Raw genomic sequence first — 27,671 nt, forward strand, 5'->3', positions numbered from 1 at the left:
AGGAGTATGTGAGGACCCGTGCGGGCGTGTGTTTAGTCCCACATCGGTTATTCGCTGGGTAGATCTTAGGTACTTATACAGAATCAAAGAATCCAAATAATACTTTCCGACTAACTATTTTGGATGAGATTCTGGGTTGTTACCAAAGTGGACTAGCCTATGACCTACGTGGATTAGAGGATGCAATAGCATGTGCCCGTTTTATGACAATGAATTAATTATGGTATAGGATTGTTAGTAATAGGCTACACAAAGAGATGGCCCTCACTCAAACGTAAGTGATCTCAAACTTTGATGAAGATGGAATCTAAACTTCAACTCCCTGATAAAAACACCATTTTGCTAGCAAGATAAACTGGTACTTTGATGTAACCATGGTTTTTTTTTTTTTTTTTTTTTGGATACAAGAAGGGGAGAACCTCGAAGAAGCCACGAGTAAAAGAGATAGGTGAAGAAGATGCTATAGAGGTGCTAGTTGTATCCGGGAAATAGTGAGGGTTGCCTAGTGTTGATCCAATTATACGACTCACATTCATCACGTGCATTGCATGCGTCCGACTCCTGGTAGGCGGTAGCAGATTAGGTAGCGGCAGCGATGGACAGAGCCGAACAGAAGGGCGGCGGCATATAGACTGCACAGAGGCTTCCTTCCACTCATCTGTACACAGCGAGCATCCGAATATCTCCCCTACCAATCTTGACCGCGGGGTTTCTTCTCATGGCGTGCACATCCTCTCTTCAACCCCGTCTTCTCTCATCCTTCGTTGGGGACAGCCTCCTCCACCCGGCCAACCCACTCCGTCCCCTTCTTGGCCGCAACCCAGGTCACCTCTCTCTCTCTCTCACCCACCCACACACGCGCACACAAGGTCTATGAATCTGCTCTCTTGCATTGGATAAAATCTTTGCAGCCTTTTGTCGATAACTTTCCTATATATAAGTTTCGATGCTGAAAAATTTTTAGCCAGTATCATGGATGGAGTGAAGATGGGTAGGGAGTGGGATCGATGAATTATCCTGTGAAAGATCTATGAATTCATTTACAGTTGTTAGATTGAGAGGAAATCATTGCATGCTTAGTTTAGTAGGCAATATCTTGATCGTCAAAACTTATATTAGATGGGATACGGTTCTGAGAGCTGCTGCTACCATCTTTGCTGACAGTGTTGGGCTGCAAGGTGTTGTTATTGTCTTACCAGACCATCTAATAATGTGGCTAACCCTTCCAAACGTTTGCATCTAGAAAGGGATGTTGGATTTTTTGTACATTTACGGCTTCTATGCATAGTGGCATGATGTGCTAAATCTAGCAACTCTGCAAGTATTATTTCCCAATTAACTTTTATTGTATCTCGCAATATGTTCGTTTGATGGTAGTGAATTTAGTGGAGCTAGTCTCATTAAGTTCGACATTGTGGAGGCCTTTAGGGCAAGTAGGGGAGGTAGGGGCGTCAGTTTTGTTTGAGGGGAAGGAAGAAGAGGTGGCTAAGATAGCATAATGGAGAGCAATCAAAAAGGATTTAGAACTTCTTGTTGGAATTAATACCCAATTTGATGGTAAGATTAAATTGATGAGATTTATTAATGCCACTGCCTGCCTTTCTTGAGGCACTTGTTATTATTCATCACTTCATCGGACTATGAATGTCATGAGTAATGATATAATCATCAATATAGCCAGTGCACAAACTGCTGAGTTAGCTTGACTTTATCTTCACTTATTAAACAACTCTGCTGGGTAACTGAGCCCAATCTTGCAGTGTTGCACTGAAATAGCTGTCTCAGTATGGCCTATGGAGGCTCTAACTTTTTGTTGGCTTTTCTACTCAGATGATCTATTCACGGTTTAGACCTTGTTTGCAAGAAATTTATTTTTGAAAGAAAACTTCACAAATACCATGTGCCTCTGCTTTGTTTTTGCAGGAACTTTCCATGCATCCCTGCAGTTGTCAAGAACATTTTGCAACTTAGCTGATCTCTTGTTCAATAGAAGGTATGGTTTTTTGGGGTACAAAATGATACAATTTTTTTTTTTTTTTACTCATTGCAGTTCAGTTGGACATTCTAACTGCGTTGATGTGTAAGAACTCATCAATAGTGTAAAGGAAAGAAGTTATAATACTGTACACTTAAAGAGAAATAAAAGTAAAAGGGCACTGATTAGTCTTTCGACCTTCGTTTTTACAAATTAGTATGAGAATGGATAGAAAGAAAGTTGTGGTTTATGGAAGAGATAAAGAAAGGTTGGCCAATAAAACTTTCTTTATTAGAAAGAATAATAGAAAGAAGCAAGAGAAGGGATGCATTGGGACTTGGAAGAGGGATATCAGAGGTCCAAATAAAAAGTTCTCAAATCACATAATTTTAAGCTCTGCAGAGCCTTTCTTATGATGATGTTTAAGAAAGGCCGGCAGCCTCCTCCTCCTCCTCCTCCTCCAGTCCTCCTCCTCCTCTCTCTCTCTCTCTCTCTCTCTCTCTCTCTCTCTCTCTCTCTCTCTCTCTCTCTCTTTCTCATTCATTTCTCTCTTTCCTTTGTTGTCCTTCTTTTTCAGTATATACTATTTGCTTGGTTAGGTCTTCAGGAGTCACTTGCATGGCTTCCTGTCACTGCTTCTCATGGTGTGTGGTCAGGCAGTTGTAGTGCATGTTGTTCTTCCTTGGTTAAGCAACAAGCTTTATTTCTTGATCTCTTTCCTGTCCAGATCCTTACATTGTTTCTGATTGATGTTCCTTTCCACAACACGTCAATGCATCTGTATTGTTTTACCATTATTTTCTGTTTTTTCACTTAATTATTTTTGTAGTAGCTCATCTCTTGCATCCCCTTCTACATCGTTATTTCACCTTCTCTAGGTTTTGGTGTCGAGTTTTTTCATCCTGTTGTTATAATTCACTATATTAGATGAATTGCATGGGATACTGTATGATTTAATTATTTGAATGCCTGTCTTTGCTGTGCCTGCAAGTATTGTTTATATTCCTGCTATTGATTATGCTCGCTGTTATATATGTTCCATTCTGTTATACAATATCAAGAAATGGTGGTCTGAGTCCTGAACAACCTGGTATCATGTTCTTAAAACACTTATTAATATGCATGCAACCCTAGGTCATGTGTGTGTTACTAGAGCAAGTTAGAGATAAGGTTTTGCTTTTATTAAAACTATAGGATGTGATTTTTATTTATGATTTTGGCTTATGGCTAAATTACTTTTTTAATGTCTAATATTAGCTTCAAAGGAGTCTAGTTTGTTGTCCATCAGTTTCTGGGTTAGTGCAGGAGCTTATGAATTCATCATACCATGTGATTCGGGGTTGGGACTATGCTTTACCCAAGGGTTAGTTTGGTTGCAAGAGAACCTGTGGAAAAAGGAAATCCAGTTTTCATGGTGTTTGAAATATAAGAAAAAAAATGAAAAACATATTTCTATTACCTTTTCTGCCTTTTAGAATATTGGAAAACTAAGATCTGGTTCCTTGAAAAGTAGTGTGGTCATCACTCAAAATATGATCTATGCTTATTGGGATTTGAGAAATGCTTTTATTTTTTTATTATTTTTATTGGATGTAGAGATAGAGGGTTTTACACTAGCTGCAAAAATGGTGATTCAAGGAAACCCCCAAAAAATATCCATATAATTTTTTTCCTGCAAAGCAAATGCTCGGAAAAGTGTTTTATCCTAATGGAAGAAATGTTTTTCCTTGCAATTAAACAACACCCAAGCAGAGCATGTCCCAGGAACAACCAACCGATTTCTTAGAAATAAGGGAATATCTCTGAAGATAATTATACCTCCTAGTTTCTAATTGTTTGGAATGAGTTGTCAAGACTCTACGAAGTAAGAGCACGACAGTTTAATCCTTTAGATATATAAGTTGTTATAGCATTCATTTGAATCTGAGGTTCCTAGGATACAAATTTTAGGGACTGTGAAAATTGTATGTATCAAATAGTATCAAACATCTAGTACTTATGTGATCAGACCCACTTGTGAATCATCATGTCTAAGCTAAATATGCTGTTTAGTGTGTACATGTGCTTTCTAGGTTTCTATACATATGCTTTTCTAAGTTTCCATATGAAGTGTGCATTCTTCTTATGTGCTTCAAGCGGTTGTTTGCAGGATATCCTTTTTCTGATCCCATTCCTTTTTCATTTCCATTTTCATTATGTGCAACTAACTTTCACCTCATGGCCGTGATTCATATATTCTGTTTTGAGGATATAGTTTGTTGTCCTGTTTGAAGTTGCATCTCAGAGGACTTGGATCTTTCTATTAATATTTCATATTGTAGGTCTCAAACATGCATCATATGGTCATTATTTGTTAATTACACATAAAATATGTTTCTCTGTTTCTCTTTTACGGTCAGTAGTTTAGTTTTGGCATCTCAAGAGTATTCTTGCTCTTTGTGTTATTCTGTGGCTGATGGAGGCTAGGGGACATGCAGGTGGCAAAGACTGAGGGTTTAGCAAGCTACCAAAAAAAGTTGAAACCATCAGAATGGAGTCTAAGATGAGGGGTTGAATAATTTACACTTTTGCAGATTGATAGAACCATAACTGTGCAAGAGGAAACAAGTGCTTGGGATGAAAATGACCCTTCTACAAGGAGTTTGACAAATCATTATGAACACTATGAGGAATTGAGTCATAAATTAAGCGATGGATTGGTTAACATGTCAGAGGATAGGTGACTATTGGATTAGTGTGGTTCTGTAATTGATTTTTCAGGTTATCTTTTACGAATTTGGGAGTGGGAAGGTAGTGCCAAGCCCTTTGAGTGGAAAGAAAGTACTGAAGGATAAGAAACTGCAGATATCCAACATAAAGCTTAATGGTCGTCACAAACAATCATAGTTGAAAAAGTCTAGATAAAGAGAACCATAATGTAAACGTAATTACAAGAGAAAGTGGACCTGCTGATTGCACCTTTTGAATGTTGTCCAATTAGAACTTCTAGTGCCTTTTATTTTGCCATGATTGCAATTTCTACTAATGAAACATTTCATGTGTTTCTTTACCATTATATGTGGATTGGATGATAAGAAGAATCACACTATCCTTATGTTACTGTACACCAGACGGTGGCTAGTAAGACAGAAATGTGCAAAATGATCTTGCAATTGTTAATGTCAAACATAGTGTTCTTGAAAACTTTTTAGAATGGACACTTCTAATTTTGACATGATGGAAATAATATAATATTTTTTCTCAACTTGATTGAACTATTAAAAAATTTAACAGATTCTTTTGTTCATATGCGAAATCTCACACATAAAATGTTATAAGTCTGATGTGTAATTTTCTAACTGCTGCTGGGCAGCATTACAAATACAGATATCAAACTTTTCTTCTACGCTAGCATGTGTATGTGCAAGCATGCTTACCTATGTATAATGCACTTTCATTTTGATGTGCCATAACAAATATCTTCTTATGTGCACATGCTTACCTATGTATAATGCACTTTCATTTGATGTGCCATAACAAATATCTTCTTGGTCCCAGGTAAAGTATATGTGGTGCATGAAACATGTCTGCACTTAAATACTGACAACCTTGTCATTGGATACTCGGCGCACATGATGCTAACATTAGGAAAGCTCCTTTCTTTTTCTGTCATTGATATTCTGAACTTGTAAAGTACATTTTTGACTGTTTTGACATTTCACTGATGATGAATCCTCTTGATTGTGCATTGAGTTCTCATAAAAAATAAAGATGCCAAACCATATTGACCACCAACCACATACTAATTTTAAAAGCTTATATTACATCAAAAGAAAATTGTTTTAAAGATGTTAGGTCCAATAAGCATGAGTATTAGAGGTACATGATCCATTTCTGGGCCTTTGAAAGATATATACCATATAACATGACACAATATTCCGGGATGATTGAGAACAATAACAGCTAATAAAAACATAAACATTTTGATGTATCTTTATGATTTGTGATGTGTGAAAATCTTGTATTCATGCCAAACTTCTACAAACCTATTTATCTATTTTATTAGGTGCTTGATCATTTCATTTTGAACTTTGAGCTTTCTAGAAGAATTATAGGATATTGTATGTTTCTCTGCATATTAATATATATTTTCTGACATTATCAGAAAGCAAGATGACTTGCTGAACAATAAACGCAAACGCCTACGTCCTGGAAAAGTTTCTCCTTGTCTACACGTTCCGGATCATATATCGAGGCCTCCATATGTAAATTCTAGTCATTCACCTGGAATTGCTAGTGGACCTGAAGTTCATAATGAGAGAGGAATTGAATGTATGCAAGCATCTGGAAAGCTTGCTGCACAAGTTCTGGAGTATGCTGGGACTCTCGTTAAGGTAGATCTGAATTCAAATACTCCTTTCTTGTGTGTTCTGCAATATATGTTGACCTTAATGATTCAGCTTTTTCTTTCAAACAACTAGTTTTGCTTTGTTGTGGGAACTTTTTGTTCTTTATGTCACTCCACGAGAAACTGTTGCTTAGATTTACCAGTCCATACATTTGGACAGCCTGACACTTATAGCAAATTAAATATTGAAAATTCATAACAAGAAAGACGTCCATACATTTGGACAGCCTGACACTTATAGCAAATTAAATATTGAAAATTCATACAATAGAATGCCATTACTAGTCAGGTTGTCGAAATTGTCATTGATTCTACAGATTATGTTTAGAAACTTGCATTTGATAATCTGGTCTTATTTTTATGTTTCGAAATATCTTAGTTTCTCCGTAGACTTATCGACAAAATTCTTTTATACAGAAGGCTTCATTCTTAATTTATTTGTATTGCCGAAGCACTACTCCTAACATGCATTAAATTTTTGATTCCTATTTTTGCATGGAATGCATCAAAATCCAACTCCAATTTGTCTATGTATCAACTATTTGAGTCGTGAATGGATCCACTAATTTGGTTCCTAAAGAAAATCTTTAAACTTAAATAACAATCTTTATCTTATTTATATTGGGCTGGCTTTTTGAGAAGGTATGATCTACCGATGTTGGATACCGCTTTATATTTGGCTCTTGACCTCACATTAACCATCAAAATTTTAATATATTTGTCAGTTTGTAGGCTCGTTATTCAAAAGACAAAGCCAATTGTTATGACTAAACTTTCAAGAATATATATGTTGTATATTTTTATTTTTTATGATAAGTGATTGAAGGCTTGAGGAGCACCATAATAAAGTGCAGCTCATTTAGTGTGTATGTAGCCTATACTTTAGGCTTCATTTTATGTTTTGAACGTCTTTGTTATGATTGATCATCAACATATTATCATTCCTCAATTTTTCAATCTGAACTAGCGGACAATGGTGGTTTTAAGTTTATAGGTCATGGGAAGTGTTAAAATAATAAAAGGAAATTTGATTGAGATTTGAGAGCATAAGTGCTAACCAAAAGACTACCGTATAGTACTGTAAAGTGCAAGGGGAAACAACTAGTATAAATAAAGAAAAAAGTAGAGATATCAATGTAAGTAGTTACATGAGGTGCAAATGTCTATGTAGTAGGGGTGCTATCAGGCAAGGTTTTAAATCCTATGAGATGGGGGTGTCTCGGCTTCTCCATGAAATGAGATGCCCCACCATCCCGTCCAGCTAAGGCTACAAATGAGTCGGGTTGACTCGTGACTCGACCCGACCCGACTCTTTTTGGAGGACCCGTGGGGCCAGGTCGGGTCCTAAAATTGGACCCATTCTATTTTCTGAATCAGGGTTTGGGTTTACTGAATTTAGACTCAACCCGTCCCATTTGAAATCTGGATAATTTTGGGTTTTCAATCCTACGATCTGACCCAACCCGAGTCGAATCTATAAAATTATTTGGGCTCGCAGGCCGCAGCCTGCGGGATGCAAACAAGTTCTGAAGCTATGGATGGGTTGATCCGAACCAGATCTGACCTGGACCTAAATTGGATCCCATTTTTTTGGGTTGGGTCCGGGTTATATATAGACCCGACCCGACCCGATCTTCTATTGGGTTGGGTCTAAGTCCAAAATTAGAACCCGAACAAGAAACGGCTGCAACCTTCGCCTACTGCCCTGGCGACGGCCCTCCGACGGCCTCCGCTGGCCCTCCACCACCCTCTGTCGGTCTCCTTCAACCTCTCCCTCTCTCCTCCGTTCGCTCTCTTTTTCTCTCTTTTCTTCTTCTTCTCCGCCTCCGACAATGGTTTTCGTTTCTATTGCCGGAACTGTCCCGGTGAGCTGCTGAGACGGCTCGGAACGGCCATAACCGCCCGATTCGGAATGGTTTTGCCGACCCTGGGCAAGATCATGCAAGGCTGAGGCATCAGTTTTGTTTTTAAAGAAAAGTGGGACGGAGTCTCACATATGTTTGCCTCTTTTGAGGCGTCACAGGGCTTTGATGCCCATCACCCCTGCAGTCAGAAATAAAGAGAAAGAGAGGGAGGGAGAAAGAGAGAGAGAGAGAGGGGAAGCGAAGTTATATTGAAATTTCAATGATTATGCTCACCATCTTCCACACTAGGAAGCTCTTAGTCAAGGCAAGCTCTTTTTACTAATTTGAGTAAAATAAATAAAACAGAGGAAATAATGCCCTTATTTTGTTTGGCATGAAATTGTGATATGTTGTATGGTAAGGATCAGGTTACAAGATTGTAATTTTTCAGGATATATTTTATTTTTTTAAGATAATAACATATCAGAAAAAGTAATTATTAATAGAAAAATTTCTGCAAGAATAAATTTAGCATGTTTAGATCATTATTACATATATGCTCCTTACATTTTGCATGTTTTGGATAAATGGGACCGTTTACCTTAAATATATTACTTTTGAAGTCTAGATATGTTTGAAAAAAGGTTAAAACTATAAAACTTTTATGAACAATTAAAAATATGAAAAAAATATAATAAGGGCGTCCCAAGCAAGTACTAGGATGAGGCGGGGCATGGGGCATCCTATTTCGTAGGAAAACTAAAATGTTCCTGCCTTATAGGATTAAAGCTTTGGAATAAAAAAGGGTTTTCTGGTGCATGAGGCTCCCACTATTACGAGGTCCGAGGAGGGTCAGATGTACTCGGCCTTACTCCTATGAGGAAGAGACTATTTCCATGCTTCGAACTTGTGGCATGTTCACAATGGAGCAACCTTACCATTGCACCAAGTCTTGCCCTCTACTTAAATCCCTAGAATATACAATAACAATTATCTAGAGGCTAAGACCTTAAAATGAAAGTATAATAACATGCTAGAATATCAATCCATTAAGGTCTTCTTTGGCATTACTTTTGGAGGGGCCAAAAGAACTTCTTCGAAGACCAAAAGCTCTTTTCAAAACTGCATTTGAAGTGTTTGGTAAAAATTTTGGAATAGCTTTCTAGCTTCTTCAAAACTAAAAATGGTCTACTAAGGAAAAGCTCCAATTTGGAGCTTTTGAACGGGAAGCTTTTTTTTTAGAAGGCAAAAAGTCATCCGAGGGAGCTAGGTTTGAGTTCCCACAGCATATTCTTTTTTTAAAACTAAAACTATTTTATTTCTATAATTGGTTAAGTTTGTCTTTTTATTTCCATAATCATGCAATTAAGAATTTTGAGTTTCAACTTTATGATATTCTTTGTTACTTGATAATCCCCCATAAAAAATAATTGTATTGTTAAGATTAAAATATAAAAAATAGCAATGTTTTAAATAGTGGTTTTGATAGTACAATATAATAATAGTATAATATAATATAATATAGTAAAATATAATTATATTATATCATACTATATTATGTTATGTCATGTTATGTTATAATAATATTACATTACTATGATTATTGTTTTCTTTAATAATCACAATATAATAATAAAATAATATAATACTATTATAATATTATATATAAATAATAATACCATATTATGATATTATAATAAATTATAATGCATTAATATAATAATATATTGTTATTTTATAATCAATATAAAAATTTAATTTTTTTACTATATTATTTAGATTAAAAATAAAAATAAATAACTTATAAATTAAGAATATTTTATAATAACAATTTTTTATAGTACATATCTTTAGAAAATTGGAAGCATTATGAAATGCTTTTTATTGTCATTTTTTGATACTAAAAGTACTTTCTCAATTTGATTACCTAATATATGTTAAAGTTCCACAATGCTTCAGCAATGTAGTTACCAAACATCAAATATTTTTTTATCAAAAGCCCTACTAGAAAAGACTCTACTGCTGAAAGCTCTATAGACAAAAGCTCTATGATCTATTGCAATGCCAAACGGGGCCCAAGTCATAAAATGCTAAGTTATCCCTTCACAAGACTATTCTGCATCTAGCTAGCATATTTTGTTTTTTATTGTTAAAATATGCATATGTGTTTTCTTTTCCAGACATCATTCCACAATTTAAATGCTTTCTACCCAATATTAACTTGAAACTTCAATTTTGAGCCAAAACTTAGTTTTCTAAACTAGAGTTGTAGATCAATTCTTGCTTAACAAGATATCCAAAAATTGATCAGAATTTGTTGGTTTGCTTTTCAAAAATATGGATTTTTTTAATGATACCTTTGGGTGGAAGCTGTTCCTCCCCAAAAACACCAATTTCCATTCATGCTTAAGCACATGAATTTGATCTTAGTCAGCTTCAAAATATTTAAGAATTTAAAAGAAAAAATTGAGAGAGACACACATACTAACAATTTTAACAAAAAATCTAATCGGTTGGAGAGGAAAAGCATAAAAAAGGGTTGAAAATCATTTATACATAGTTTGGGGCAAGGATTCAACATCTATAAAGCTTGAAAGTATGATGGTCATGTTGATTGGACAAAGTTCCACCTGTTTGCTGCTCTTCGAATTCAATAATAAAGCTTCGAAGTCCCTCCCTTGTTCGCAAATGGGAAAGAGATGTTTTTGGAGCCCCTTGCCTTGGTACTAGATGGTACCGAGCCTTGCAAAGTCATATTGTACTGTTCAATATTGGGTAGTACAATCCAGTTCCCCTTGGCTAGCTGGGCATCTGGTCATGTATCCATGCCCTGTGCATGTTCATGCTGGGCATAGTATGTCCTTTGCGTTATTTATTATCATGACCATAACATCTGAACATAAGGCCAACTAGGCAACTACTCATCCTAGGTGATACTTTAGATGTGTTTACCAGTGAAATCAAAGCTCATCTGCTATGGTACTGTGTTTCATTTTGACGTTGAAACCTGTAATCCATGCTTCAGGGATGAATTTAGTTCCTTATGATAGATATCATTAACTTCCTTTAATCTATGCAACCAGTAATCTGGTCTCCCTTTTGCCAAATGACCTAAGACTTATAACAGGCGCCTCTTCTTGCCTTACTTTGTGTTTACCAAGATTTCGTTACTGAATTTTAAAGGGTTGACCTTAGGTTGTTAGACAGTGATAAAGGTCTAGCTAATTCTTCCATGGAGCCTTCTTGACTTAGAGCTGCTCTGCATAACCTATCCCATATTGATAGCAAAAGGCTAAGCTAATGACTATGATGACGGTTATGGTTATGATGGTGGTGGTGATGATAACCATGTTGTATCTGCTAAAATCTTGCAAGGTAGTAGTGGTGTGGGAAGTCTAACTTGCTAAGTTGCTATTTGCTTTAAGTTTCATATGCTGTATAATGTGCTGAGTTATAACTCTCAGCTTATGGAACACTAAACAGTTTGCAATATACAAGAATGATTGTGTTTTACAGATGCTACAAAAAAATCTCCTTTATATATTATAGGTATCCTGTACCTTATGAAGAAAGGATGTAAAACAGACAAGCCCGAGATCCTAGGAAATTAGGCAATTACTCCATCTATCATTATTGTTTTGACCTTTGTAGCTCTTATTGTATTCGGGTTAGCACTAATGCTTATTTAAAAAGGTTTCAAAATTATGTGGTGCATCAAAATCCTAAGACAATTTCTCTGCTGGCAGCCAGGCACAAAGACTGATGAAATTGACAAAGCAGTACACCAAATGATTATAGATAATGGAGCATATCCTTCTCCTCTTGGCTATGGTGGATTTCCAAAGAGTGTTTGTACATCAGTTAATGAATGCATTTGTCATGGGATACCAGACTCCCGTGAACTTGAGGTGCATCATGCATTGACATTTATTATACATTTTATTCCTTGTCCATTTTTCCATAGTCGCTCTAATTCTGTTTTGATTGGCAGGATGGTGATATCATCAACATTGATGTTACCGTCTATTTAAATGTAAGTTCATAAACATTATATTAATATACTTATGCATCATGAAGTAATTAGTTTTTCTTGTCAATAGGCTTGTTTCATGGTTTCTTCAAGTCATAAGACTCGAGTTTTCTTTTAATGTAAGAAAAACTGTGGAACAAGGTCCGCAAAACTAGGCCGAGAACCATACGGATACATTAGCGGTTCAGTTCAGTACGATCGGGTACATACCATGTACCAAGACAGGCTCTCCAATCTCGACACTTTTTCCTCGCTCCTAGCCATAGTACCATCCGAAACCAGGCAGTATAGATCAAATAAGTCTTGCTCATATACCGAATCAAACCTTGATACAGTACAGATATTTGATTAGTATAGTATAGTATGGTCAATGTGGGGTAGTACGGGTTGGCATGACAAACTTTCATTTGGAACTTGGGTTTGCTATGAAAAGGGTATGACTTAGGTAAACCAATTTGGAAATCTAGTGAGCTTATTTGGTTTTGGCTACCGTGAGAGAAACATAAAGCCACATGCATGAAAACTCTAAATAAATGACACTGTTGGAGTATAGTTTCTGAATAATATAGTATTATAGTTCATAAAATTATATATATTTTCTATTTGTTGATTTATGTATTCAAAATGTGGTGGTTTATTTGTGTTTAAAAAAGTAGAAAAGCCTAGGTGTATATATATATATATGTATGTATGTATGTATGAATATACATATGTACGTATATTTGTATGTATGATGTATATGAGTTGGACTACACATTTTATATTAGCTCCTTGAAAACTCAATGATGGATTATTCATATTCAAGTTCTAAACTATTGAATATAATCTAGACTATACAAAATGCCTAGAAATCAAAATTCACATATTTTGTATGTTTGCATATGAGTTGAACTACACACTTTATATTAACTCCTTGAAAAAAGAGTTAACAATCCGAAATTAATGATGGATTATCCAAATTTAAGATCTAGACCATTCAACATGGTCTATACTACAAAAAATGCCTAGAGACCAAAGTTCATATATTTTTTTGATCTCTAACCTAATTATCAAGTAGGTGTCAAAATGGATAATTTTAATAGCGTGATACTATATTGTCTATGATCTAATCATCAAAATATAATGAATTTTGACCTACCCATGTTTTAATATGTGTAGATCATGATTCATAAAGTGGAAAATTGGATTTTCAGTTTTTATGCTCTATCATGTATTTTATCATACTAGTATAATTGGTACTGTTTATTTTTGTACTGACTTGATGCATTTGTTAGAGACTAACAAAATATATGACTTTTGATTTTTAGGTATTTTTGTAGTGTAGATCATGTTCAGTGATTTGAATTTTCAATTTGCATGGCCTATAATATAGCTTAAAATCTAACATTCTATATGTAGGTAGGTAATGTACGTACCTATGTATGTATGTATTCTTATATGTATTATGTACACAAATGTGAACGCAAATTCATATATTTCCTTATACATATAGATATAGGTAGATACATTTATATGTAATGTGTCTAATTAACATTTGAGGCCATCGTGTTTTATATGAACCTGGCTTATGCCATAGATCTTGCATAAGTCACATAATCCCTGGACATTCTAATAATTTATAAACTAATCACTCACTCTTACATTTGAACAACAATGACAACACAAGAGTGGTTTCAAAAACCCAAATAACAAAATTATTTTCATTTTTATACATAAAGCACTTGTAGAAATTCTAACCATATCTACAATTACACAAACATGAAGACTTAGTGTCAAGTGATGCTGGGGGCTGCTGTGGGTCCTTTAACAACTATGCATGACACTCATCATAAATACCACGACTAAATTGTGCAGTCATGGGTCCTAGTTGCCAATTCACATCTTGCTTTTCCTTCTCTTTCTAACAGCTGAAATGTTTTTTTTCTTCTTGACGATTTTGTTTCTTTTTGAAATGGGTGGAGCAGCAAAATTCACCCACTTTATTTTGGAGAAAACATAATTTCCATCTTCTTGATCTTCAGTTGGGATCATTTATTGACCAACATTTCTTCATATCTCCATGATGCTTTATTTTAGCTAAAAAAACTATTTTCTTTGGAATTGAAAAGAATAAAGCATGTAAAAATCCAATATAGGAACATCAGGTCAAAGATTTATTTCTATCAGAATGCTTAGGAAAAGGACAATAAAGTACCCCTCCTTATTGGAGGCCCCTTTGGCTTTTATTGACATGTGTATACCATCTAAATTAGTTCTGCGTTACTGTGTCCTTGATTCGTGTGACTCCTACGGCTCAAGCATACTTATTTCTCAATCTATCCATCTTAAATGTACAGAGCGTAAGTTGAGAACAACAAGGAAAAATCGGTTTAGAAGGATCGCCTATTAACATTTCATTTTTTTACTTGTTTTTTATTCTAGGCATCAGTTTGTTAAGACTTAAGAATAAAGTAGATTTGAGAACTGAATGAGTTCTCATATTTTCGAAGTCTTGTTCTTTAAGCCTGCAGAATATATCTGAATTTAATGTTTGTTCTTCGTTCTCCATGTCATGAAGTCTCAGGAAATCTTACATGAGCATATTTTTGATTACTAGGGTTATCATGGGGATACATCTGCCACTTTCCTTTGCGGTGATGTTGACGAGGAAGCTAAGAACCTGGTTCAGGTAAAATCAGAAACATGTTCATCATTTCTTAAACTACATTTGTATTGAAACTAAGATTGATTTTCTCCATATTCAAGGCATTATTCTACCATTCACAGCAGACCAATAATCTCCTTTTTGCTTTATAATGTACTCCATGTTTCTTTTTTTTTAATATAGAAATATTTCATGCTTCTTTAGTAGTTCATTATTTTTCTTATCTAAATAATAAGTTGAAAAAGAGACTTGAGAATGTGTTGTTTGTTTTTCTTTGTAGGTTTATAATACAATATGTGCACTATGTCTTGGAAATGTGCTAAATTGATGAAGACTGCCCTACTTAGATCATGCTTCTTAGAATACTTCCTCAATATTATGGCGACAAGAATGTGCTCTGTTCAGAAGTAGAAGTAAGTGACAAAATAATGAAGAAAGTGGAACAAAGTGAATGAGTGTTTTGAAGCAATATCGTTCTCTTTCTGGGGTTTTTAGCTACTCCAATTGCAAAGAATTTTTTTAGTTACATTAAATTCAGTTACTTGTATAGTTTGTTCTTTAAACATCCTTGCCTGATTCTTTTGTACATAAATTGGTTTTCAACTGTGTTAGATTGACCTGCAAGTCTAGAGCAAAAGAGCAAGCTGATAGTTGTCCTCTAGCCCAAGATACATCACTTTTTGGATGTTTGAAGTTTTCTGAACAACGGTTAACAAAACATTCAAAAGCTGATTCATCAAAAATTATGAAAGAGTTGGTGGTTACAAAAGGATTATTTATGCAAAGTGCTTAGACAATCCTTTGGATCCAATCCTTGGAAGTGGTTGTTCATGAGGCTTATAATGCATTTGCTTGAGGTAGAATTATTCTTGAATTTGCATTAGTGGTGAATGAAAGTATAGTTTTGCATTACAGTTTTGAGATTGTTTGGTTTTAAGTTGGTTAGATCATGCTTCTTAGAATACTTCCTCAATATTATGGCGACAAGAATGTGCGAAAATCTGTTAGGCTCTGTTCAGAAGTAGAAGTAAGTGACAAAATAATGAAGAAAGTGGAACAAAGTGAATGAGTGTTTTGAAGCAATATCGTTCTCTTTCTGGGGTTTTTAGCTACTCCAATTGCAAAGAATTTTTTTAGTTACATTAAATTCAGTTACTTGTATAGTTTGTTCTTTAAACATCCTTGCCTGATTCTTTTGTACATAAATTGGTTTTCAACTGTGTTAGATTGACCTGCAAGTCTAGAGCAAAAGAGCAAGCTGATAGTTGTCCTCTAGCCCAAGATACATCACTTTTTGGATGTTTGAAGTTTTCTGAACAACGGTTAACAAAACATTCAAAAGCTGATTCATCAAAAATTATGAAAGAGTTGGTGGTTACAAAAGGATTATTTATGCAAAGTGCTTAGACAATCCTTTGGATCCAATCCTTGGAAGTGGTTGTTCATGAGGCTTATAATGCATTTGCTTGAGGTAGAATTATTCTTGAATTTGCATTAGTGGTGAATGAAAGTATAGTTTTGCATTACAGTTTTGAGATTGTTTGGTTTTAAGTTGGTTATCCATCATTTTGGATGGTGTGCTGCAGGTTCTGTGAGAGCTCTTAAGAATTTTAAGATATAAAGGACATAATATTTCCCTTACTATTTCAGAAAGAGAAATATAATGGGAAATGTGTGAGGTGAGTAATGATATGGGGTATTGAGAGAATTCAGGATTTGGGGGATCAGCATTTAGTAACATTTGAGAGTTGATCAAATTTATCACAAGTAGATTACTTTCTCATTTAGAGGAGAGAAAGATCAACATATGAGGATTGTGAGGTGATACTCTGTACATTAAATGTAAGAAGAAAAGAAAATAAATTAATAAATGTCTAGAGATAAGTGGTGGACTTTAAAAGGGGAACATAGTTTATCTTTTTAAGGACAAATTACCAAAAGAAAGAAATTGGAACTTAAGGATTGAACCAAATGAAAATGTGGGACCAAAGGGCTAATTGTGTTAAGAGGTAGCTAAAGATGTATTAAAAGAGTTAAAGAGAAATACAAACAAAGAAACTTGGTGGTCGAATAGTTAGATATAAGAGGCAATTAAAAACAAAATAAATTTGTTCTAAACATGGGAACAAATAAATAATGTGAAGCATTTTATAAGATATAAGGAGGCTAAGAAAGATCAAAAGTGCCACTAAGGCTAAATACATAATAAATAATAAGTAATGTTCAAAAGAAGGTGATAGTGAAATTTATAAAATAGTTAAATCAAGAGAGAGGAAATATAAATACATTGATCAAGTTAGATGTATTGAAGGTGATGATAATAGGATATATATAGAGGACAAGAAAAATAAAATAAAGATGGGGTATTATTTTAAAAATTATTAAATAAGAATTCTAATAGAAATATTCATTAAAGAAGTAAAATTATGGAGGAAAGAAGGTTCTATTTGTGCAACTCAGAATTGGCAATAATTTTGAAAAGAATGCGAAGAAAGTAAGACACTAGCGCTAGATGAAAGACCTACTGAGATTTGAAAAATTGTGGGAGATATTGGTTGAATTGGCTTTTAGCTTATTTAATAAAATTTTAAAAACTAAGAAAATACCAGATGATTAGAGAAGTGTTGCAATACCTATCTATAAGAATAAAGATGAAAATCATTCTGATTTTCAAGGAATTAAAGTTATGTGTTGCTCTAAACTCTAAGAAATAATTGGGAAAGAGTAATTGGACAAAGATGAGAAAATTAACAACTATTTCAGATAACCAATTTAGATTTATGCTTGACAGATCAATAACACAGGCTATCTTTTTACTTAGAAATTTGTAGAAAATATAGAAAAAAGGAAAAGTTTACATGTGGTATTCATTAACATAGAGAAAGCTTATGATAAAGTACCATGAAAAGTAATTTGGTGGGTCTTAAGATGGAAGGGTGTAAATAAATGTTATATTGAAATAATTGAGGATATGTATGCTTGGGAATTGACAAGTTTTAGGAGTTATTTCGATACAAAAAGTGTATTTTCAGTTATTATAGGCTTGCATCATGGATCAACACTATGTCCATATCTTTTTAGTTGTGGATGAACTTACTACCAATACTCAGGAAGAAGTATCATTATCTATTTAATTTGAAAATGATATAGTGTTGATTGATGAAAATAGAACTAGACTAAATACTAAGTTGGACTTATAGAAAAAAACTTAGAGGATGAGGCTAAGATTAGTAGAACAAAGACAAAGTATATGAAATGTAAATTTAATGAGAATGGAAATGAAATATGATACCAATTAAGATTGATGACCAAGAGATACCACAAGGTGAAAGCGCAAGGTACCACCTTGCTTTCACAAGAGCTTGGTAGACACTATCTTGCTTTCACAAGGTGAGCCCTATACAATACCATCTTGGTACAGTATTGGTATACCTAATATGGGAGTTGGTTTTGTGTACTGACACTCAGACTCTCTATACTGTGTACTGGTTCGGTACCGATATAGTACGTTACGGTCGTACCGGTACCATATACCATGACCCTGGTGCCTAAAATTTAGCTGGGCTCTCACAAGCTAAGGCAGTTGCAATTGTTACCCATTATTATGTTGGTTGTAGTAGTGGTAACCTTTACACATGGTGACAACCAAGGTTCGTCGTGTCGGTATCGGATCCTGTACTGGTATCGTTCTATTACAATATCCGTACATCCATAATGGGAGCCGGTTTGGTGTGCCGAGTATCGGTATGTCCTCTATAACATATACCAGTTCGGTATCGGTACAGTACGGTCGGTATATAGTGGTACCGACCAGTACACAAACCTTGGTGACAACCGCAACAACAACCTCTGCTAGCTAGCAGCAAGTGCTATCAATAGTGCCAGACGTAACTAGGAAGAACTTAACCTTGGTATGTCTCAAACTTCACCGAAGAGGCCTCTCCTCCTTGTCCTCATTCCCTTCCTTTCTCTTTCCCTGCCTCGCTCTCGAGTCCCCACTCGCCGCCTCCCTTGATGTTGTTGCCAAGCCCATCACCTTTGAGAGGCTTGTGGCCGCCTCCTCTACCTCGGACTTCACTGTGCCGTCCTCCTTCACTCGGCCTCCTTTGCTGCCAGCGCCCACCCCCTCCATCCCTCTCCTTCACCTTCTCCACCCCCTTCAAGGCTTGCACCACTGCACACTCCCTCCCATTGGCACCTAAGTCCATGCCTAGGCCCTCTCCATTGGCAGCTTCAATGGAGGACCTCTTCATCCAAAACATTCTCATCTCCATGTATATTGAGTGTTCCAACCTGGAATCCACTCCTAAGGTATTCAATGGAATGTTTGTTAGAGACACCTCTCTTTTCTCTGAACTCTCGACTGAATACTAAAAGTGAGCTTCCTTGTAAGTCAATCATTGTAAATTAAGTTGCAATACAACTTGAGTTGTAATGCAACTTCAACTACAGGACCCCAAACGGCCCCTAATTTTTTTTCTAATTCAAGTCTTGTTATTTTCTTTCTATATTTAGTGTTTTTGGCTCTTAATATTGTTAATTCTATGATGTTGACATTGTACTTGGTACTTTTAACATGAATCTTTATGCTAATTGAACATGATTGTAATTATAAAATAATGATGTAAGAGTAACAAATCAACTTCTTACCAGTGTCTACTTGAAATATTGTATTCTTGATTTAAAACAATAATAAGGATATTTTGTGCTTGTCCTTCAGGTAACAAGAGAATGTCTTTACAGGGCAATATCAATATGTGCACCTGGAGTGGAGTTTAATCAAATTGGCAAAACAATACAGTATGTTACTACAAAAAATTTTAATTTTAAATCTTTGAATACAAGGTTATACATCTTAGGAAGGCTTTGTGAATATCATTGTACACATGCGATACTTTAAGGTTAAAAGTGAAAGAATACTTTAGTACCTCCCATGGATCTATACATCTGAAAACCCTTAGGTAGATTGTTGTACAAAAGTTGAACTATGTAAAATTATAATATATGTACATACACATATATGTATGGGTCAGGTCAAGTTACGCCTTTTTTGAATTGGACGATAGGAGTCCTACATCGATGATCCAAGCCTTTGGATGTTATTTACTATCTCTAAACTGCTTACACACTAAAAATCATGTGATTTGGAGAATCTTAGCCTAGGCATCAATACATACCAAAAATTCTGTGATTTAAACTGTCCATTTTTGACCACTTGGTGCATAAGCTCCATCAAAGTACATGATTTTTGTTGTATAAGAAGTCTAAAGGTAGGAGACCACATCCAATGGCTTGGATCACTGATGTGAGATGCTCACCGTCTAGTTCAAAAAAGTTATAACTCTAAGAGTTACTCTAGATGTGACTTGATATATACATACATACATTCATCTGTACATACGTATGTACACACACACACACACACACACACACACACACATATATATAGATACATACATAAATGTATATATATATATATAGATAGATACATACATGCATACATAGATAGATAGATAGATAGATAGATAGATAGATAGATAGATAGATAGATACATACATACATGCATACATCGATAGATAGATAGATAGATAGATAGATAGATAGATACATACATACATACATACATACATACATAGATACATACATGCATACATACATAAATACATACATATACAGATATGTGTACACACACACACACAGATACATATATCTATATACATATACATACATATCCTGGGAAATTTCCAAAAGTGATGATGTAATGAAAATTGGCTGGGCTTTATATGAAAGCAAAAGAACCTTCTTTTTTCTGTGCATAAAAGATAAATAGTTATGAGATGCCAGTTGCATGTACTTGGATAAGTTGATATATCCTAAATTGTCACGTGGCACTTCAATATTACACTTTACCAAGCACGATTGCTATCTACTATTAGCTTGATTCTGTCTTATGTATTAAGATTTTATGATTTATGTTCACTGACTAAATAGTATTTGACATGTCAATCACAAACAAAACACGATAGAACAGTGCAAAGTCACTGCAAACTATTGTACTCTTATTGCCAGTTCATGTGGTTCTATATTTGTTTTTGCTTCTTTTCAGGTGGAACGTCCATAGCATTTTCACAAAGCTAGCTAGTTCTATTCAATGCTTAGTAAAGATCACTGAGTATTTCATGCACAAATTTTTGGTTGGAGGAATTATTTTGTATCAAAAGTCAGCATAAAATGAAATAGGATTCTAGAATATCTATTGATGCATGACCATTTTACTAAAATGTATTATAGAAAAGTTAATGTACATCTCAGCAGGACCATATACGTATAATTTACAAATTAAAATCAGAGAATAATACTGCAGTCATAGTAACCCACATCCATACTAGACTAATGAAATGGTCTATGAGATCTATCAAGTAGATGGACAACATGAGTTTCAAAGAACTATTCTAGTGACAAGGAGTGCAACAGCCATGGGTTGCAGACTGACTTAAGTTGCACCTTTAGAGTGCTTGTCCCATGGCATAACCAACCAAAGGAAAGCCCAAGAAAAGATTGGCTGCAGAACCCAGCATGACTGTGAAATGAAGAATACAAAGAAGATCTATAGTCATCAAGTAAAACCCAACAAATTCTTCCTTAACTTCAGCTTTTTCCACAGAAATGGAACATAAAAAGAGGAATAAGAATACAGAATTGCAACATAACTATATGTACTTATACCAGAACTCAAACTCAAATCCTGCTTTGGCAAGTTGAGCTTGTTATGTCCCTGTATAGTTTGTACCATATAGTTTAAGTTTGTATATGTCCTCAATCTGTTAATGCAGTCGTGTGATGCTAGTTTCCATGCAATTATTGCAATATATATGTTTCATAGCAAAAAGCCAGATTATCTGAAAGGGCATATGATACCAGATTTCTGTAGATTAGTTAGAAACTATGTTTACTTTTCAAAACCAACTCTATACAACATTATAAGGTAACTAAAACTGATTTTTTTAAATTAACTAAAGTACCATTTTGAGGTATGCTTGTTGCATATCTGCTAATTGGAATGCAAACTTCTGCATGTTACATCATGATATGTGTTTAGTGGCTTTCAAAGCATGCAGGTTTGCTTATCCACCAATGACTCTGTTGCTTTTTGTGCTAGTGAGGCCAATTGTCAATATCCATAGCACGAAATGAAGGATGGAAATTCTATATGATATTTTAATCCTTAATTATGGATTCTTTTGTTTTGATGCCAGAAAAGAGCAGACTGGCAATTAATTTGATAGCCTTGCCAAGTCAAATCATGTAAAGGACATCTAAGCATTGCTTCCCACGTAAGCATTCATTTAACTTACATGCTGAACAAAGATTTATAAATGGTCAAAGAAATATTTTGTACTAAAAAATGGAGTATTTATGGTATTATATAAACATGTAAGTTATCATAAGATATTTTATTTATTTAATGTAGAGATGCTTGAAACCTCAGCATGTAAAAGCAATCACCATGTATTTTTTGGAACACATGCTCAGGTTTTTATCTTTCAAGCTTTTGACCTATCATTTTTTTTGAAACTGGATAATGCAATTCACTGAAAGCTCTATCAAAATTACAGAGAAGATTCAATCACTATGTACTTGTTAATGATAAGTTACTAAACCTGATCCTCTGGGTGAGCACTCAATGAGGTATCAACATCATATGAAGTGGTTTTATGAGTTGCTTGCTCAAAAAGTTAAGATGAGAAGCTGGAATTTGACATCAACATTTGAGAATTTTCAATTAAATGTCATTAGCTGTTTAAGAATATGAAGTGAGATATGCTTGTTTGATGTGGCTTCCTATCAATGCTTCCCATTTGAACTTTTCATTTTGAAAATCCTTTTAACATTGTGAACTTTTTTTAAAAAAAGTTTTGCTTTTGTTACCATAATTGTATCAGATATGTATCGTCACTTATATTCTATGCTCTCTAGGATTCTTTGTGGCCCATCTCCCTAATAGCTTGGACTCAGAAATCCCAAGTCTTCTTCATGACAATTATGCTATTCTATATTTGTGGCTTGAGCATGGCAAAAGTTGTTGAACTTAACATGTGTTCTTGTTCATTATGATTATGATCTGTAAAAATGATTGCACTGTAATGATTGTATGTACGTATGCACATATGCATGAACCCATGCATGAATGCACATATGTGCATACTTATGTATGATTGCATGTTATACGTGTCTTTTGTTTGTTTAGAGCATACCTTCCTATGTACATGCATGTATGCAAACACACAGACAGGTGTATAATGTTAATTAAGTAATATATACTTCATCAAAGATCTGATTACACTTGTCATGTTGATAGTAAACAGTAGTTTTCAGCAAACAGTACCTGAATCCCAGCTTTGCAATATAATAACTTTACGATTAAGTGACCATTCACTGACATACATGGAAATGTACAGGAGCAAAACCATAATTCGTTTTGTTTTTAAGGCCAACGTTTACTGGCAACTTTTCTCCATTTAGACTAGCTGAGGTGTTGGTATTGCCAGTTCAGGGCAAATTTAAGTTTGAAAACTCATGGAGAAATAAATTTCTCATTTTAAGCCACACAATGGAAGTGATTTCTTAAAAATCAAGGATGAACTACATATGTTTTAAGATATTCTTGATTATACTATTTACCGTGGAAGGAAAAGGAAATTGAAGATTGATGTAACCCGCTGTAATCTATTTTAGAAATACAATGTCTTTACTATAAATACTTTGGATGAGTAGCTGCATCACATGTCTGGATTGGTACTTTGCCACCTGCGCATCTCCTAGCATGCTCATGACATTGGCCATCCCTTTTGTATATATGACTTTTTCAGAAAAATTCTTATATATTTCTATTTGAAGTAAGAACTGTCTCAAGAATTTTATTAATAGTTCAATTTTTGTCAAGTGATCATGCAGATAAATTTCAGTTTGGTGTAGTTCGACAATTTGTTGGCCATGGTGTGGGAAAAGTATTTCATGCTGACCCTGTTATACTTCATTTTAGTAAGTCCTGGACTCAAGTAAATTACTGTAATAAATTAATATTGGCATTTTGTTATTTTCTAGAAATGCCATTTCTATCATAGAAGTCAGAAAGTTGATTTGCATATCTAGTTGTTGATGTAGGCATTTATTTTTTTCCTTATTCATTTATAATGCTTTTAGTCCTCTAGAATTTTCATCAGAAAATTAAAGCAAGTGGTAAGACCAAGGTACGCCATCTCGATACCAAGCCCCGTACTGGTGCCACCCTGTCACTGTATTGGTATGTCTAGTATAGGGGCCGGTTCTGCGTACCGAGTGTCAGTACGCCCCCTACCGTATACCAATACCGGACTGGTATGGTTCAGTATGTTATGGCGTACCATAGATAAGACAATAAAAACTTTGGTGTATACATTTTGTAGTATTTTCTTATTGCATTGAATAATTAAGACACTTTGCCAGCACAACTTTCTAGCTAGCATCACATATTGAAACATCCAGTTTATTGCAAGAAACCTGATTCATCTATCTAGTAGTTTTAGCAATTAATATATATATATATATATATATATATATATATATATATAAATTTAACTTTGAGCTGTTAAATCCTGTTGACATCTTCTTGGGCTTACATGATTATCTTCTTTGTAGGAAATAGGGAGCGTGGGCGCATGTTATTGGGTCAAACATTTACAATAGGTAGTTCCTCCTGGCAGTTTTGTTTTATATGTAGCCTTGTACATGTTTGTTAATTATTTTTTTAGTGAGCCAATTTAATTTTCATGTGTTACTCAAGACATGGGTTCCATGATTGGAATAATTCTCATTTTTTAATTTCTATACGTTTTTCTATGAAAAGTTGAAGCATTCTAGTTTAACCAAACTAGGATAAAGTAGGGCCTGTAGTGGTGGTGGGAAATTAATAAGAGGAAAGGTTAGATGCCAACCTGATCAATTTGAAGACTAAAAGGGCTATGTACTTTTTCACTGGATCATCTTCTTGGCGACTTCTTAGTTTGTGCAAATAGCTAGTGCATGCCAGCTTGAAGAGCAAGAATAGCAGGGTTGGCCTCCATTAACTAGCAGTGCAATCCACCCTCTCTTGGTGATGAATGAAAAGGTGCTTTATTAATTAGCTTTCTCTCTTCAAGAATAATTCAAATTGGAGTACATTGGGGAGGATTTTGGCAAAATGTTGAAAGGCACAAAGATCTTCACTATAATATATTCTAGTAAAGATTAATGTGCCAAAAGACATATGTCTGTTTCTTGTTGGTGAGACTTGTTTGCTTAAGCTTTTTTAGGCTGGATATGATTCGTATGTCATATAGGACATTATGATTTATAGAACAGACTAAGATTTTTTATTGTTCTTCTATGTTAAGTCATCTAGAGGTAGTTCGGTTTTAATTTAATGGTCTAGATTTTATGATTTTGTTTTCCTTTCCTTCTAAGCCTTGTATCAGGAGCATGACAATATTCTAGCAGGGGGCAATCAGAGGTCTTATAAGCTTGAGGCTATGTTTTTTTTCACAACTTTTATTAAGTTAACTAAGTTTGACTTGTTATTTTGCAGTAACCATGTCTGCATGAATGTTATCTAATCCCCAAATATTTAAAATTAAGGGTGGATGGTTATGATTAGGGTTTATAGTTGATGTCATCATATATGATTCATGTTATGCACCTAGAGCTTTGTTTTGTTAAGTTCTTTAATGGTTGAGCTGGTATAACATTGACTTGCATGAGTTTCAAGATAGCATAGTGAATGGTTGATTAAGTATGTTTGTGAATTGATCTTTTGACTTTGAATCCGATTATCCTCTAAACACTTATGTCTTGGCTAGAGCTTTGTCTCTGCCATATCAATGGATTTATACAGCTAGTCATTGTTGGTGAGTGGAAACATTTCCAGAACCTGAGGAGACAATAAGGTGTTTCTTTGATCTAACACGGAGACTCTTGATGTGGTTAACCATTGGCCACTTTGGTTAAAAGATAGGAGAGCTTCTCCAAGGATCAGTTTGCTTGCATGTAGGTGGGGAAAAAGTGGAATTGAAATCTCGGCATATGTGGTTTCATTATGGATGTTTGGTAGAATAGAATTTAGCGTCTGGAACTGAAATAGGTGACATGGTCAACTTTGGTTGATATTGTTAGACAAGGCCAGCTATTGGTAGCTATATGCCATCGTCAAGTATCCTCATAGATAGTTATCATAAAGTGAACATGGTCATTTTCAACCTGCAAGAGTTGACTCTGGGACTTCCTTAAAGAAGTGGTTTCCTAAGAGTGAGAGACATTGGTGTAAGTAAAATTGTCGCATTTACATTCCAAATGTTTGGAAGTGGATTAGTTACATGACCTCCAGGCCCACTTGCATGTGACCGAACAAGCCTCAACTTTCAGTGAATGGTGTCAGATTTCACCTTTTCCAACATTTCTCTTTCATAAGATGTTCCTAATGAGAGAATTTGGGGTTTTCTTATCCTCATTAATTTGAGCTATTCTGAAGAAACAGTATCTGGCCCTTTTCTCCTTTTCTTTTTTCATGTCCACTCTGCATTTCATCATTCTTCTTTCCTCTTTATTCTTGTATTATTTATCTTCTTAGTTGAATGAGATACATCCCAGGTCTTGTGATATTTGGAATTTCTTTTCCAACCCAAAAATCTTTGAGAGGTCAATTTGCCATTGTATCAAACTTTCTCTTTCGTCAAATGTTGAACACTGTAAGTTCAGATCTGTTTCTGTTTTTTCTTGGATTAAAACATGATGAGTTGAGTTCAATGTGGTTGACATAGGTAACTCAAAAGGGTTACAGAACTCAAACTTGTTTAAATTTACATGTAACTTTCGTTCTTTTAGTACTTGATATAGGAGATTCATTGCATCTTATGAATTCAAAGGTGGAAGATTGGGATTTAGTTTAGATTTCATAGTTGATTGAGTCTATTTTGGGAGACAACTTCAAATTAAGAAATTTATGTAATGCCTTATTGTAAGACTTTTTCCATTAAACTTGTGCAGAGCCAATGCTTACAATAGGGAGCACCAACCCTGTCATATGGGCTGATAACTGGACAGCAGTAACAGAAGATGGAAGCTTATCAGCACAGTTTGAGCATACCATACTGATAACAGAAACTGGGGCAGAAATACTAACAAAATGTTAGAACTGTGAAAACTCCATTTCAAAATGCATTACCAGAACTCAGCCATACACCTATTCTTTCATGTTTGCAAAAAATAAGATCTGATTCTGTATTATTAGATCCATTTTATATATTCAAATATATTTAATTTTCACATTTAAAAAGAAATGTATTTGATTTGCTTTGGTGGGACATTTCATATTTGCTTCGAGTTCCAACATTCTTGAAGTTCTTGTAATTCATGTGGCTTGAGTTCAAGTTAAATTGTTATCATTTGATCACAATAGAATTTCAGGGGAGCCTTGTGCACTAGGCTGTCCTATATTCTATACACAGATTCTACATGACAAGTCTGACACCGATGTGAAAAAAATGGCTTAGAATAACGCATTCCTGACAAGTCACTAGTTTCTTTTTGAATCTTAGCGGTGCAAAGTATACATGACATACAAGTACAGCAATTTACTCATCATTTTTGTTGGTTTGCCTGTGATGGTACTGCACTCCTAATGTGCTCATCTACATTGATATCAGAATATATCAATTTGATCCACTTAATACTCCAGCACCACATGAATAGGTAAAACACATGACCATCTCCTGTTCTA

At 34.8% G+C, this 27,671-nt stretch overlaps 1 protein-coding gene across 3 annotated transcripts; it reads left to right on the forward strand.

Moving 5' to 3' along the window:
• Positions 1-555: 555 nt before the first annotated feature.
• On the forward strand, positions 556-27,344 carry MAP1D (methionine aminopeptidase 1D). Of its 3 annotated transcripts, none has more exons than XM_008807589.6 (10): positions 556-824; positions 1,924-1,993; positions 6,120-6,348; positions 11,953-12,114; positions 12,198-12,239; positions 14,833-14,904; positions 19,601-19,680; positions 23,826-23,923; positions 24,560-24,607; positions 26,939-27,344. In XM_008807589.6, exons 1-10 carry the CDS (start codon positions 719-721, stop codon positions 27,082-27,084), a joined length of 1,053 nt encoding a protein of 350 aa, XP_008805811.1. In that variant the 5' UTR covers positions 556-718; the 3' UTR covers positions 27,085-27,344. The 3 variants fall into 3 exon arrangements, with proteins under 3 accessions (XP_008805811.1, XP_008805812.1, XP_026664899.1); XM_008807590.6 differs by having other exon boundaries at positions 24,567-24,607; XM_026809098.4 differs by lacking the exon at positions 24,560-24,607.
• The last annotated feature ends 327 nt before the right edge of the window (positions 27,345-27,671 follow it).

Source organism: Phoenix dactylifera, chromosome 7, assembly GCF_051530095.1.
Source record: "Phoenix dactylifera cultivar Ajwa chromosome 7, Ajwa_hap1_PhDact_Kaust_v1.1, whole genome shotgun sequence".
Lineage (NCBI taxonomy): Eukaryota > Viridiplantae > Streptophyta > Magnoliopsida > Arecales > Arecaceae > Phoenix > Phoenix dactylifera.